Source organism: Caretta caretta, chromosome 7 (assembly GCF_965140235.1).
Source record: "Caretta caretta isolate rCarCar2 chromosome 7, rCarCar1.hap1, whole genome shotgun sequence".
NCBI lineage: Eukaryota > Metazoa > Chordata > Testudines > Cheloniidae > Caretta > Caretta caretta.
In genome coordinates, this window is record NC_134212.1 from 114,578,851 (window position 1) to 114,595,363 (window position 16,513).

General features: G+C 36.7%; 1 protein-coding gene across 1 annotated transcript in view; it reads right to left on the bottom strand.

Moving 5' to 3' along the window:
• Nucleotides 1-16,513, bottom strand: part of NHLRC2 (NHL repeat containing 2) — a 52,549-nt gene that overhangs the window by 3,392 nt on the left and 32,644 nt on the right. The window contains exons 6-10 of the mRNA XM_048856153.2: nucleotides 9,810-9,909; nucleotides 9,267-9,498; nucleotides 8,687-8,809; nucleotides 4,416-4,625; nucleotides 2,081-2,306 (exon numbers count right to left, since the gene is read on the bottom strand). Coding sequence (XP_048712110.2) covers nucleotides 2,081-2,306; nucleotides 4,416-4,625; nucleotides 8,687-8,809; nucleotides 9,267-9,498; nucleotides 9,810-9,909 — 891 coding nt within the window. The remainder of the gene's footprint in view (nucleotides 1-2,080; nucleotides 2,307-4,415; nucleotides 4,626-8,686; nucleotides 8,810-9,266; nucleotides 9,499-9,809; nucleotides 9,910-16,513) is intronic.

Consider the following 16,513-nt stretch of genomic DNA (forward strand, 5'->3'; position numbering starts at 1 on the left):
AAAGATTAAAACACTGTCTAATTCAGTGTTGCAGATGAGTAAAGACAATTTAAAGGGCCATAAACTGTCTTTAGATTTGTATCTGCAATCTACTGCAGGAACAAATGTAATCAGGACCTTTGAAAATCTGGCCTCAGAAGTGGAAAAATAAGATTAAAAAATTTCATTCTTAACTTTTTAAAAATTTCCCTTTAGGTGATGCTTAGGAAAAGCAGACTGGTACGCCTTTCAATATACTTTTCTGGCACAAAGGAGTTCACCTAATTATATGCAGACTACATCTTTTTCTGAAGGCATCACTTATTCTCTAGACATCTTGAGATTACCAGTGGGTAGTTATGCTATTCTTTAAAACATCTAGGAGAAAAAATGTTCCCGGTTAAGTGCACAAAGATCATGAACTCACTTTTTAAGAATGGCAGGCAATATGGTGTTCATTTTAGTACAGAGAAATGTTTTCTATATACAATATCCTATGGTGGCAGTTTAATTTAGGCCCATAGTACCATAATAGCCCTAGTTTGGGTATGGTAACAGTGGGTGATTTTTACTAAGGGGGATGGTAGAGGCTTAGGGCTTCTAGTAGAACTTTTTACACACCTTTTTTCTACCATTAAAGTACTTGTGTAATTTCTAAATTCAACACTCAAAAGAATCCTAGAGATGGGATATGTTAAGGGTGGGGAATGAAAAAAGAGCAAAGACGCAGCACTAAGAAGGCATAGGTACATTAGCTTCCAAAATTCTAGAAGATATAGGGAGAAGCACGTGTTAGTAAAGGAACGCAGAGAGAGAGAGAGAGAGACAGACAGACAGACAGAAACACATATCTAGGCACAGACTTGGCACTCTCAATTAGGGGGTAATATGACAGTTCTTCCGATTGAAAATGCTGGCTGATATTCACCTGAAGGATGTAACATTAGATAAGGAAGAAGCAACTAGTAGTGTCTTCTTAAGATGCTCACACACCAGTTTCCCAGTTGATTGTGGAGATTCTTTTGTTTCAACTGCTACTGCAAAATCAATCAACGGGGAGCATTTGTGCCATTCTTAGATTAGTCCAACATATGGCCTTTGTCTGAACAAAGGTCGGACTCACAATTGGCAAAGAGACAGAAATGTTATCAAGGGATACTTTACATATGTTTTGGAGGATACATTTTTTTAGTTTTCTTTGTAGTGTGCCTGTAATAAAAACATCCACCCATTTTCAGAAGTATATTTAAGTTAATTCCAGGTGAGATGAGCTTCCTAATTTTTCAAACTTTCAGGCTAATGCGTACATAAATTTTCCTTTGAACTTTAGCAATATTTTTCAGATATGTTAGAAATTACGGTGAGATGGAAAATGTACCGTATTCAGTAGAAAAAGGCATAAATGTAGGCAACTACTAGTATTTGAGCCAGGCCTTAGCATGAACAACATTATTGCGCTACACATCATGAATGTACAGAAAACATTTTAATGCACTCTTCTATGGTGCTTATAAATGTAATATAAGTATAATAACTGAGCACCTAGGAGACAATGAGCGTACGTTCACAACACTCAGCAAGGAAGTATTATTATTCGTCCCATTTTACACATAGGCACAGAGAGATTACACAAGAAGTCAGCAGAAGAGTGAGGAAAAGAATCCAGTTCACCTTGTTTCCAGTGAACTAACAACAATACAATCCACCCTCTAGTGTAACTGTGTGCCTTGCTCTGTATGTGTGTGTATGTAGTATGGTGAATCGGGTTCAAATTTTGGTTTAACTTGAAAATAAGTTCTCACTCAGGATAAAAATGTGACTTCCATAAATGGTATACATCATCTTTCCTGCTAAAAATTCTTAGTAGATCTGTCACCATCCCAAAAGACAGATGATGAGGGTGGAGCAGCCCATCCCCAGAAGACAACGGGAGGGCAACCATCTAAAGAGCATAAAGGGGCTGGGCTCTGATTGTTGATAATGAACAAAACTTGATATTTTACTTGTCTGTCAAATACATTATTCACTCTGGATGAGTGAGCTAGTAGAACTTTCCAAGGCTGCAATATATGCGGTCTTTCTAAAAATGCAGGCACTTTACCTTCTGCTGTGAGAAACCAGGAACTGGGTGCTTCTTCAGTCAGCTTCATATTTGCAGGAAGGCTTAACCTTAATAAAAACTGAAGGGTCTGGCCGGGGGTTACAGTCAATGAAGGAAGCTGGATGTTTGGTGCAGATTTAGGCAGTTTGGGGATGTTTGCCGTCTTATTGTTTTGGACAAATGGATGATCTACAACATCAAACATTTCAGTGTTCAGGATAGGCAGCTGTCAAAAGAAACCAAAAGAAATATGAACTAGTATTTCTATTTGAAAGCCTGCTTTATGGTATAAGACTGCAGAGCATCTTGCAATTACAAATTCATATCACCAAAATACACAGCTAGTGGGTGAACAAGGAATTTGTACTGAAATTAAGATTTATACATTTCAATATATTTACTGTATAGAACTGGAACCCTCTGAACCAGCATTCAGAAATTCTGCACCGATGGGAGAGGGAAAGGGAAATGCCAAGAGAAATTTTATTTAAAAAAAAAGAAAAGAAAATAATTTACCTTTAAGCAATATCAACACCCACATCTATTTTTTTGTGATTTTTTTTTGTCTTCTCTCACTTAAAATTTGAATGATTTCGTTGCAGATACCAGTTTAATAATAACCCAAGAGTGCTTTCTGTTAGCTTGGAAATAAACTATTCTGAGATAATAAAATTCTTGGTCTTCGACTGTGCAGATTATGCAGTCCAGGACATGATTATCTCATATAGCAGTGGTTCTCAATCTTTCCAGACTACTATACCCCTTTCAGGAGTCTGATTTGCCTTGCGTACCCCAAGTTTCAGCGAACTTAAAAACTACTTGCTTACAAAATGAGACATAAAAATACAGAAGTGTCACAGCACACTATTACTGAAAAATTGCTTATTTTCTCATTTTTACCATATGATTATAAATCAATTGGAATATAAATATTGTACTTGCATTTCAGTGTGATAATTGAGCCTGTTTTTCACTTATAAGCCTTCTCTGAAGTCCAAGCCCCAGGCAATGGGGCTGAAGGAAGTAACTTGGCTTTGTGGAAACCCCTGTGGTGTGGGGTCTTTGGCAACTGCCCTGCTTGCCACTCCCTAATGCCAGCCCTGCACCTGCAATCCCCCTAAATCTCCCTAATCCCCCAGGTTGAGAAACACTGATCTAGATCAGCTGACAAATCCCCTGGTTGAGAACCACTGTCATACAGGAAGCACTGTGCAGTTGGTATTTAAATATTAAACACATTAAAAATGTAGAAGTTACCAAATTTATTTAAATACACTACACAGTTCTGAGGAAGACAGTTTAGCCTTTGTGTCGGTGTACCTACATGGCAATAGCTACTCAGCTACATATCATGCCATCATCAGACAGAGAAATGATGTCATCATTCATTCACATCTGTTTTGCCTTATTTGTAATAAGCAAATAAGGTGGAATCCAGTTTTGAAAGGGCACTTAACTTGACCACTTATTTGTGAAGAAATCAGGAACACACAAAACTCTGTATTTGCTCATGCAAGATTAAGGGCCATTGAAAAAAAATAGCTGTCAGTGCTAAACATTGTAGCTGTACTGGATGTGGAAAACATCCAATTTAATAAAACAAACACATATTTATGAGCAATACATGTGTTTATAAGAGAGTGACGGGGTATTTTGCTTCCCCATTGATGGACACATGAAATAAAAACAGCACGCTACCATTCTCAAGGTCTTTGTTGCAAGTGAACTTTGTTGTGCTGTGTTTTGCATTCCTACTCTTCCATATGCCTTTTGCCTTCATTAGAAATCAGAAAGATAGCTGGAGAACTACAGACACTGGCAACTGTACATGCAACAATATCAGCAAGAGGGTCTTACCAGCCCTTTCTTTTGGGACTTGATCTGGTGAGCTGCTCAGCAATCTGAACTCATATTAATTCCAATACGAGTTGTGGTTGTTCAGGGCCCTGATTAGGTGATCAACATCTTGCAGGACTGGGCCAACAGAGACTATTTCTGGAGGGATGAAGTTTCTGTATTCTAACTCTTTCATGCAAGTTTATCAATTTCTTTCTCTATGCATAAGTGTCCTTCCCAAACTCCGAGCAGAGATGGCATATTTATTTTAAGCCTAACAGGATATCCTTAAAGTAGACAGCTTTTCTGTTTGTCCGATTATCACAAAATATTACAGGTATACATTTACTGCACTGAATAAATTCACCAACTATGCTATTTTATTCCGCCCCAAATCACTATGAGCCGATTATGTAGGCTCATATAGTAGGAAAAACCTATAGTAATAATTTACCCTAACAAAATCTTGTGTCAAAAACTTTCAGTAAGTTTTACTTGCCATAGAAACAATTTTTGTTTCTAAGTCCAGCACTTTAATTTGATGATTATTTGTGTCAGCAATATAGAGCAGACGGCCATTCTCTTCAACACATAATCCTCCTGGTTCATTGAAAGTTGACTGCGTAAGGCTGGAACCAACAACATTACTTGCTTCTCCTGTACCTGCCAGTGTAGCACAATTCTTCATTTTGGGATCTACAAACTTAACCTAAGGAAAACAAAATGAAAACTCTGAAAAGTCATCAGAAATATAACAAAATCTTATGGCTAGTGTTTTCAAGAGTCACCAACAATTTTGGGTACCCTAATTATTGAGTGCCCAACTTGACACACCACTTAGCACTTTGAAAATCGAGATACTTTTAGGTGTCTCAGGTTGGACACCTAAAAACTGAGGCACCCAAATTCACTAGTCAGTTTTGAAATTATTGGCCAATTTCCCTTTTTTCCTGAAAATAAAGCTAGAAATATATATGCAGGACATATAAATAGTAAATAAGTTAATTACATTTTTTCTAGAACAGGCTACCTAACCAAAGACTAAAAGTAACCAAACTCATATCAAATTAGTCTTGAGTGAACTAAAAGTATGTCCTAAATGTAGAAAACAACAGAACAGTTTTCTGTTAGCTATGAAGTAGAGTACAGGGCTATAGTTCTACTTCATGGGTCGGCAATGTAAACGATAAGAGAGATGTCTGAGTGGGTTATAAGAAAAGGAGTACTTGTGGCACCTTAGAGACTAACAAATTTATTAGAGCATAAGCTTTCATGAGCTACAGCTCACCTCATCGGATGCATGCAGTGGAAAATAAAGTGGGGAGATTTTATATACACTGAGAACATGAAATAATGGGTGTTACCATACAGACTGTAACAAGAGTGACCAGGAAAGGAGAGCTATTACCAGCAGGAGAGCGCGCGCGGGAGGGACGGGGGGGAGACGGATGGACGGGACAACCTTTTGTAGTGATAATCAAGGTGGGCCATTTCCAGCAGTTGACAAGAACAGCAGAAGGGGAAATAAACAAGGGGAAGTAGTTTTACTTTGTGTAATGACCCATCCACTCCCAGTCTTTATTCAAGCCTAAGTTAATTGTATCCAGTTTGCAAATTAATTCCAATTCAGCAGTCTCTCGTTGGAGTCTGTTTTTGAAGTTTTTTTCTTGAAGAATTGCCACTTTTAGGTCTGTAATTGAGTGACCAAAGTGATTGTAGTGTTCTCCGACTGGTTTTTGAATGTTATTATTCTTGACGTCTGATTTGTGTCCATTTATTCTTTTACGTAGAGACTGTCCAGTTTTGGCCAATGTACATGGAAGAGGGGCATTGCTGGCACATGATGGCATACATCACATTGGTAGATGTGCAGGTGAACGAGCCTCTGATAGTGTGGCTGATGTGATTAGGCCCTAGGATGGTGTCCCCTGAATAGATATGTGGACACAGTTGGCAACGGGCTTTGATGCAAGGATAGGTTCCTGGGTTAGTGTTTTTGTTGTGTGGTGTGTGGTTGCTGGTGAGTATTTGCTTCAGGTTGGGGGGCTGTCTGTAAGCAAGGACTGACCTGTCTCCCAAGATCTGTGAGAGTGATGGGTCATCCTTCAGGATAGGTTGTAGATCCTTGATGATGCGTTGGAGAGGTTTAAGTTGGGGGCTGAAGGTGATGGCTAGTGGCGTTCTGTTATTTTCTTTGTTGGGCCTGTCCTGTAGTAGGTAACTTCTGGGTACTCTCTGGCTCTGTTAATCTGTTTCTTCACTTCAGGGCAGGTGGGTATTGTAGTTGTAAGAACGGTTGATAGATATCTTGTAGGTGTTTGTCTCTGTCTGAGGGGCTGGAGCAAATGCGGTTGTATCGTAAAGCTTGGCTGTAGACAATGGATCGTGTGGTGTGGTCTGGATGAAAGCTGGAGGCATGTAGGTAAGTATAGCGGTCAGTAGGTTTCCGGTATAGGGTGGTGTTTATGTGACCATCGCTTATTAGCACCGTAGTGTCCAGGAAGTGGATCTCTTGTGTGGTCTGGTCCAGGCTGAGGTTGATGGTGGGATGGAAATTGTTGAAATCATGGTGGAATTCCTTGGATGGAATTCCATCCAACCAGCATCTAACACGGCTGCTACTCTGAAACCTGAGTGGGTTATGTAATCACCACAATCCAAGGATGGAAGTACTGCCTCATAATTAAAAATCTGGTGGGTATTTATATTGTTTTTAATACATATCCCAACTGCTTCTTTCTTTTGTTGACTTCCCATGCTTCCCTGCTGGACAACTTTCCTTCTTTTGGTCTTTATTCAGTGCTCTCTCTCATCAGGTATTTCTAAGCCATCTATCAATGTGGTATCTACAGCTGTATGTTGCTGAATGGCATGTTTCCTGTAACATATAAAAAATGAAGCCTGCCAACTTGCTTTGCTCCTGGCTCTTGAACAGTTTTTAAAAGAATAAATAAAATTTTCTTTGAAAGTGTTGCAGAAAAATATATACCAAATATTTACTTTTCTATTTGTTTAAGAAAAGAGTCTTTTATTTAAATATCTACCACTGCAAATTGGAGAATTATTGAGTAACATTAGATACTTAACTCTTCAGCTTAAGTGAAAAAACAAACAAAAAACCCATATAATTTCGGGAATAATTTATTACTATCCAGGTGATTATTTTATTACTAAGAATAAATAATCTTAACATGCTTAAGCAAACTCAGGATTAAAGGCACATCAAGAAAATAATTTACAAGATTCAGCATTTTTTTGCTAACTTGAGTAACATTTTGCTATTCTTAAATTGTCATTTTTTAATTTAAGGGTACAGCTGTTCATGCTGAACAACTGTATGCGGTGTTATTGTAGCCATTTTGGTCCCTGTATATTAGAGAGACAAGGTGGGTGAGGCAACATCTTTCGTTGGACCAACTTCTGTTGGTGTGTAAGCTTGAAAGCTGCTCTCTCTCACCAACAGTTTGGTCCAATATTACCTCTCAACTGGTCTTTCATGCAAAACAATGTAATTATTAAAAATTATAACCACAGACAAAGATTTTTTGATAAAAGTTTTCTGCTCTTGTATGTGAAGAAATAATTTTCTAATGTAATAAGAATTTTTAATGAGAATTGGATAATTTAATGAAAACTTTTTCCAAAATATAATCCGATGCAGCTCTTAAAAAAATCTAAGCCTTCTTCCAAAGACAATTCCTTTGTTTTATGTATCAAATGCTATAGCTTCAAAATTCTTCTAACAAGCATTCAATCACTTTAAATCTAAACATGAAGGCATTTTATACACTAGATGAAATCCTTGCCCTAGTGAAGTCAATGGCAAAACATTCACTGACTTCACTAAGACCAGGATTTCACCCTCTATTCATAGAGTCTAACCCTTCTTGAAAGAGATTTAGGGTTAGCCTATAGTAGAAAAGGTTTGCTGGTATAGCTATGCTGGCAATCCATCGTAGTATAGACACAGTTTATAGCATAAAAAGGTGCTCTTGACAATACAGTTTATAATGATTCCCTGAGCAAAAAAAGCTATACAGACAAAAGCTCTTTTATGCCAGTAAAACTCTGCCTACACTAGGATTTTGCCCGTATAGAAAAGTCAGTGTGGGGGTGGGGGAAGAGGTGGAGAATCACATCGCTAACCAACACAAAGTTGTGTAGACCTGGCCAGGGTAAATAATTAGCTTATGTACTCAATTAAAACAAATCAATGAGGAATTATAACACTCACAAAAATAGGGATATAAAACATCTACACGTCACAATCTTTATCTCACCTCATGACTGGCCCATTGATGAGCCAATGAGCATAACCACCAACCCTTCTATCTCTCAGAGATATAGGAGGCTAAACGGATGAGGGGCATATCCTCTTTCCAAATTGCTCAAAGCTGAAAAGACCTCTTGTGGCTGTGACCAAGCATTCTGAATTACTCTGCTCTTGTTTTGCATCTTTTTGTGTTAATAAAACCAGCCCTGAGGAAAGGGCCTTGGACTGAACTGTTGTTTGGAGCTTTATTTTAGCTTCCCCAGCAAGTGTATCTGCCCATCAGTACACAAATCTAGACACCCAGTAAACCAGGTGACCAGATAAAAGTCCAAGATCAAAAACAAGAAAAAAAAAAAAGTATGTCATTTACTTCCTTATAATACAATTTTATGTTACTGAACCATAGAGACATGTTTTCTGATGCTACCTGACTCTGATGCTGGTGGTGAAATGAGTTACATAAATACTGTTTTGCATAATATATTATACCGACTTACCTTATGATTATAGGAATCTGCTACATAAAGCAGTTTCCTTTTCTTGTCCCAAGTTACTCCAAGGGGGTGCTGCAGCTTTGCATTTATTCCTGCTTCATCTACATCACCAAAGGCAAACAAATTCTAAAGGAGTGAATTAATTAAATTTGTACAATTAGTTGGTTATGCAATGTTGACATAAGGCAGTAGACAGTGCAAATCACTGTAATTAAATGGAAATTAACTGGCTAATTTTTAAAAAATGCACTCATGGGAAATGAAGCACTCAGGGGACTGGATATGGGTGTGGAGCCTTTGCATTCTAGGCCACCAATCCAGCCCATTTCAATAGCAATCAAAAGTCACTGCCATACATGGTTATTCAGTGGATTTTGTGAATGAGTTGGTCAGTCCAGTTCTTGTTGACCAACAATCTGCATTACAAAACTTGTGCTTAGACACTAAACAGTGAAATTAAGAAATGAATGAGCCTGGAGACAGAACTACCCTCTTGCCCCTAAAAGTGGTTCCTCCAGATCAGGCTTGAGGAATATTGGTAGGGTGACGCTGGGAAGACCGAAGTTGTGTGTTAGTCTATTACCAATGGATCTCTCTCTCCTCCTACAAGATGTTTCACTGCTCCATCTTTCAGTGAGATTGTTCGCACAGTGCTGCTCTCACTGTCTGCTACAAAAATACAGTTCCAGGGTTCTTCAGAAGCCAGAGAAAGACCTGAAGGCTGGGCAAAGGCTGCCTTATGGGGGTATGCATTGTTTCGGTTCTCTTCATTCCCACTCCCAGCAAATCGAAGGCAGGTTCCTTTCTTTAAATCACTGAAGAAAAAACAAGTGCCCAGGTTCAAAGACAAGTCTGAAATAGTTCTTTCAGAATTCTTATATAGTTTCTGTTTGGTAAATATAAGTTACCAAAATAATGGTATTTGAACTGCTTTTATTTTAATTTGTATTTCACCTTGGTTTATAATTAATACTTAAATGATTTAGCATAATGCAAAGTAAAACAATATTTAATTAAATGTATGTATAAGTGTTTTCCAAGAGGATAAGTCTCCTTGAAGTTTAAAGGCTCTTGCTCATCAAAAGCTAAACAGCTGTTTCTAATATCTATCATTATAGTGGCGTACCTTCCTTTTGGGAGTTTTCCGCATTCCAACATGAGAGCCCAGACTTGGTGAGTACCTGCCATGGCTATCCATAGAACATCATCTTCATGGGCCCCTGAAACTTTACCAAATATGAGTATAAATATCGTAGAATGGACCTCGGGCAACATTTGCAAAAAGGAATTACCTCGGTCATGAAAAAAAAGTGAATTACTTTCAGTTACTTAGCCATTATTCTTCTGTAGCTTTACTAGGGGAGAAAAAGTTGTACCTTTTAATCTTTGTTGAAGATACCACCTCTACTAGGAAATGCAGTCAGCAGTCATTCTGATAGTGGATATACATTTTACTCAGTGTCCCAACAATAATATTGAATAACGATATCTACAGCACAGGCCCAACAAAGAAAACAACAGAACACCACTAGCTATCACCTTCAGCCCCCAACTAAAACCTCTCCAATGCATCATCAAGGATTTACAAGCTATCCTGAAGGATGACCCATCACTCTCACAAATCTTGGGAGACAGGCCAGTCCTTTCTTACAGACAGCCCCCCAACCTGAAGCAAATACTCACCAGCAACCACACTCAGATTACCATTGTACATGTCCTAAGTGAACTAAATATTTAAGTGAGCATCTGAACAACAACTGGGACAACACCATAAAGAATTATATGAACGAGAAAAAAAGCAAGGTTAAAAAAAATTAGTTGTTGAAGTCATGGATTTCAGATGTATTCTTGCAACAAGATAGAGAGTGGTGATTACAAGATTACAGGATGATGTTTGGGAATGATGAGTATGCAAAGATGCTCTACCAAAATCAGAATGTGGGGTAGGATTTTTAAAAGCACTCAGGATTTCAAAAGCTCCCATAGATTTCAGTGACAGCAGTTAGGCCAACACTGACAGCTTATGAAAATCCAACCTAGAAAGACTAATTCTAATATTGTTCAAATACAGGCATTTCTATTCAATGAAAATTAAACATTGAAAGATGGTGTAAAGATAATAAAATCTAAATATTCTTTTCAAATTACGTGCCTGTAGAACCCACTAAATGTGTTGCTGAGAAACCAAGTATCAGTATTTATTTTAAGTTTTATTAAATATATGAAATATTGGTATAGAGAAATGTCCCTCTCCCCAAAGAATGGAGACAGAAGAACTGTGAAAAATACTCAACAACTGTAGTCATGCAAGTCAAGTAGTTCTTTCTAAGACAACTATTAGATCAACAACAACAACAAAAAAGAAACAGATATGGCAACAGACCAAATGTTTGGATTATGAGAAACAAGAAAAGATCTCTAATCTCAAAATTATCACAGAAAAGCAAAACTATTAACATCTGTCATAGCATATCCGTGGGTATTTTTAAAAGTAAGTCACTTAGTTTGTTATACAGTGCTCTGATGATAGACATATTACAAAAGTTTATTCTTCTTACATGAATGACAGAAAGTGCTCTACTTTGAAGCAGCAGCAATTTAGAAAAAAAACAGCAAAACCAGGAGAATACATAGAAAGAAGACACCGACAAAAGCAGGGAGGAAACCAAATGCTGAACTAGACTTTACTCTCACTGCAGTTAATGTGATAATACCAAGTACTCCTTATAATCCTTGTATGGTGAGGATTTATTTATTTTCAAAGGCTTTATTATAAAATAATTATCCAATAAAAAGAACAAAGTAATTCTTTTACGTTTACACAATTAAATACTACATTCCAATCTATCTTGGAAGGTTTTTTTAAATCCAATGTAGTTTCTCCTTATTTGGGAATACATAGTTTTATCTCTAGTGCTGCTTGCAGTATCAAAGCAGAAGTTTTTCTTGTTAATATGATATAGTTGCATTATAAAGATTCACTCACAAATTATAGCTTTTGATGCATTATTTCATGTGACAGCATTTGTTTTGCAAAATAAGAAAATTATACCGACATCGTTTCAAATTGCACTTTTCCCCAAGCAGATCTCCACTTTACTTCTGGAGTTTCTGGGATCCCCTATTTTCCTCTCTTCTATATCCTTACTGTTAAGGGTCTATGGCCCTGATCTTGCAAACATTCATGAACATATTTAATAGTAGCACATGCTTAAGGTTGACTAAATCACAAAGTAAAGTTAAACACATGCATAAGTGATTGCTGGATTGGGGCCTGTGCCATAACCACAATTTTTTCAGCAAGGAGGACTGGAAAGGATTTACTTTATAACTAGTCAGTAACAATCTCTGTCAAAGGATCACATTCCCAGGATTACAGCAAATTTCCAGCCTCCACTGTCCTGGGACTGCATGCCTACTTCCAGTCTGGAGATAAAGAGGCTGGGAATCAAAGCCATGTCTCTTGGACGGCAGCACTAACGTTTCCTAACTAGACTGAAGATTGCAAATATTTTTCCCAGCTACTAATTTTATCTTTTTTTGAAAAAAATAGGGGAGAAATCTGTTAGTACACACATCCCTTGCCAACATATAAGAGGCAAGAAAGAATAACTTTCATGCAGCAGACCACACTCATGTTTAAGTATATGTAGATAGGCAAAATGGGTGAAATCATGGCCCCACTGAAGTCACAGGGAGTTTGGCAGTTAACTTCAATAGGGCCAGGATTTCACCCAATAACTACAAATTAGTGGATTATCTCACTGAAGAAAAAAAAACAGTCCTTAGATCATTCCCTCAGCCTGATTCAAATCCAGAGAGAGTAAATCCAAGAAAGATGGCCATAGCTTGAGTCTGTACCATTACGAGTAGGTGGGGATTTTGTCCTTTTTGATTTTTTCTTCCCAGTATTTTAGGGAGTTAAAATTCCTGTGCTTTTTTTGCATTATAAAACAGCAAAATCACATACATACTGTTTTATCAGGCAAAAAACATGTGTGTGTGTGAAACAGCACAGTTCTTGGAGTTTTCTTTGTAAGTTAACTGCAGTTGCAGAAAGAGCACACAGCCTTGCTGCATGTGCAAAATACAATTCCTTTTCTTAAATTTCATGGCAAAGTATGTTTACACATCTCCACAGGTGCACAGGGCCCGCTGGAGGAAAAAAATTAAGACAAATCCTTGACTTGATGAACTTTCAATCAAAGTTAGACATAAAACAGCAAGGAATGTCAAACAAAGGCTGCAGAAGAGACCAGAGAGGATGAAGATTACAACAAGAACAAATAATGCAATAATATTTCAACCAAATCTTTACCAGCATATCCAAAGTGTATTAAAAAACAAAACAGAAACCTAACCCTGCTTCCTAAAATAGAAAGCTAACACTGCTTCCTAAAACATGGAAAAGGTAAAGAGCAGAATCCTTGATAAAGCCCACTATGAACATCAATAGGCAGATCTAGATTAACACTTCAGTGCTCTGATATTTACAGTGATGGGTACTATAGAAAAATCAAAGATAGACAGCTAAGCATGCTTACATATCTTGTTTTGATAATATATTAAAATATATTAAAAGTATTGAGCAGCAATAATGGTAATTTTCCCCTTAAACTAGATAACATTCCAAAGAACTTTTAACATTGAATTAGAACAACAGAAGACAACTTAAAAATCTCTTTAGGAGTTGTCAAGCATGTTTATTTTTGGCAGCTATGCATCTGGCATTCACAGTACAGAAAAAAATTCAGAACTTCAAACAGTGCTTAGGAATCTAATTCACAATACATTTATTAATGCCCACTGTTTAGGTTTTTTAATCACAGTCTTAATATGATTAACAGAACAAAGTTACTGACTGTGGAAAACAGAACATGCAATCACCATTGCATGTAGAAATATCATAATATTTTACAAAGTACATTGTAAATTTGCAGATTGGGAAATACCAAATTTGCCTTCTGTTACGTTGACAACTTTGCTAGAACCAACGTTTCATTTTACTATCAGAAAGGATCATAATCATCTGCTTTCTCAAAATTCAGAGAAGTCTAAATTATTAGACATTACAGCTGTCAAATTAAGTTTTATAAGTTCACCTTTACAGTTCATTACACTCTATGGAATGAAGTGTTTCCTTGTTATTTCTGTTCAAAAGATCTTTTTCTAGTAAAAGGCAGTTTTTGTAATATTAAAAACACCCATTTTTTTCTTGTAACATATTTCTATTATGTACATTTAAATTATTAATGGAATATAAGGCATTTTAATAATCCCTTAAACACCAATCTTATCCCCTAAACACCACTCTTTTGGCTTGATAAAGGACAGTAAATAGAAGTCAATAGCTTAAATTGATTGCTGTGTAGTTGTACGAAGTATGCCAGAGTAGCTGACTACTTGACCACACAAAACTATATCAACTCTGTGCCAAGTCTCTCCCCGATTAGTTTCCCTTCAGAAGCCTAAATGGAAAAACACTACCAATTTAGGAATTATTACACTTGCCGGATAGGGGTGGAGAACCCAGGATACAACTTGTTTAGGACATGTGAAAGTTCCCATTATATCTATTTATTCTTTCCTTCTGTGAGTTTTGTAAGCAAGACTGAAGACAGCTGTTCCATACATTCAGATAATATGTACAAGGAAATCACACACTATGAAATCTTTCCAAAACAGTGAAAAATTTCCTGGCTACTCCACTTGTGCATGGCATGACGTTTTGCTGTGACTTTTTTATATCACATTTCTCAAAAGACCTTTTCTCTTTAAGTACTTTTGATATGGGAAATAAAATCCCAGTGTCACCTTCCACTCATTTGTCGAGCCCTGTCCTCACTACTGAGCAATTTTTAATTTTGTTCTCCAAATATTTGAAAGAAAGACCCTTAAGTTTTCCTTTACAAATACGTATCTGGGTATTTTGGGATCTCATTCACAAATACATCTGTAGCCCCTACTGTTACATTCCAATTATATTTCTATTACAAGATCTTCTGTAAATTAAAATACACATTGTGTAATGAGGTCACGAGAAATGTGCGTTTAGAGAGCCTAAAATAGTCAAACTCTGTGATAACAAAGAGCCAAATTTCAAAGCTTTTTCTGTGCCTTAATGGTCTGAGAAATCAAAGAGCACCTGTTAAATGGTATTCAGTTGTTATCAACTTGTGGAATTATGGGTGAATCATCAGGAATAATTCAGAAAAATTATAGTATGCAATTTTTGTAAATAAGCTGTTCACAGAAACATGGAAAAATCTTACATTCCTTTGCCTTTTAAAGGTTATAGAATTTGTACTTCTTTAATAAAATACTGCAGTTTCATTTAAATTTGATCCACATAAAACTTACAGCGGTTTGAAGAAAGTACAAACTTCCAGGTAGGTAGTTTACTGAAGTGTGGTCAATACTCGGCGTTTCTATAAATAGATGCAAATCATGTAGTTCAAGACTGGATTTTGGAATCTAAAACGCACAGCTATGTCACTAAGCATGGGTCACAGTTCTGTTCCTTCCAGTAAGAATGCAGCTATCAAGAACATTTCGCACTTAGATCAACTGTGCATTTAAGTATCACTTGCTTTCAACAGCCACTGAATAAAAATAGAAGAGAGCTTCAAAATTAATAATACATTTTTAAAGGCATACCCCTCCATATGAAAAAATGGGGTGAAATCCTATTCCATTTAAGTCAATGGGAGTTTTGTCATTGACTTCAATGGGGCCAGGATTTAACCCATGGGGTTCACTCAAGAATTATAAAGCAGACTTAGACAACATTTCAATGGGCACAGCAATGAAATCAGAGATAAAAAACAGGATTTTATCAACAGTTAATTTAATCATTTGCCTTGTCTTCATAAATTCCCTACCTTAAAAAGATATATTTGTTTCAGTTTTCTTATGTTGGCTCAGTAGTCACTTAAACTCTTTGCCTCAGTTTTTGCCAACTGTAAAATGGGTATACAAAAAGCTAACTAACCTCATAGGGATGTTGTGAGGCCTGATAAACAGGACACTGAGATCCTTGATGAAATGTGCTCCAAGTATTTTCCTTTTCCATGACCATTTTTGTACAATGCACCTTCCTTCCAGGCCCTGCATAAATCCATCAAGTACTGATCTTTACACACAGACCGTATCGATGATCCTAGAATAATACCCATTAGTGTATCCATTTCAATCCATTTTGATTGTCTGATTGTTTGAATGGTTTGTCCCTCTAAATAAAAATTCTGCAGTGTTTTCTAGGATGACCAGACCATCTACTACACAGCTTTTCACACTAGAATTTAGAAGTCTGCTTCTTGATATATTGCAAAATAACAGCAAGCACATGGAATTTAAACAAATTTCAGAACAAATTTTGTGAAACGCTTTACTCAAAAACCTAAGGCAAAAATCTATGAGCCATATATTTGATATAAGACACCTTTCCTGAATTATCAAGCCACAATTCCACAGTAAGGGCCTGATCCAAAGCCCATCACCTGGAATCCAAACACTATGAAATGTTATAACTAACACAACCATATACTTCGAAGATGTATATGAAGATGAACATTTGAAGATGAACATTTTGAAGATGAACATTTTGAAATAGAACTGACCACTAACTGATCTAATGTTGTAAGAGCACCAGTGATATACCAATACAAACAATATGTTTTTTAAACCAATACAAAAGATTTGAAATTGTTTCTGTTCTCCAGTGAAACACACAGGCAATTAAAAAAAACTTAGTATAGAAGTCTTTTAAAATACTAATACGTGCTATAAATTACTTTATAGAGAAGGATTAATCTCTTAAGACAACAGACT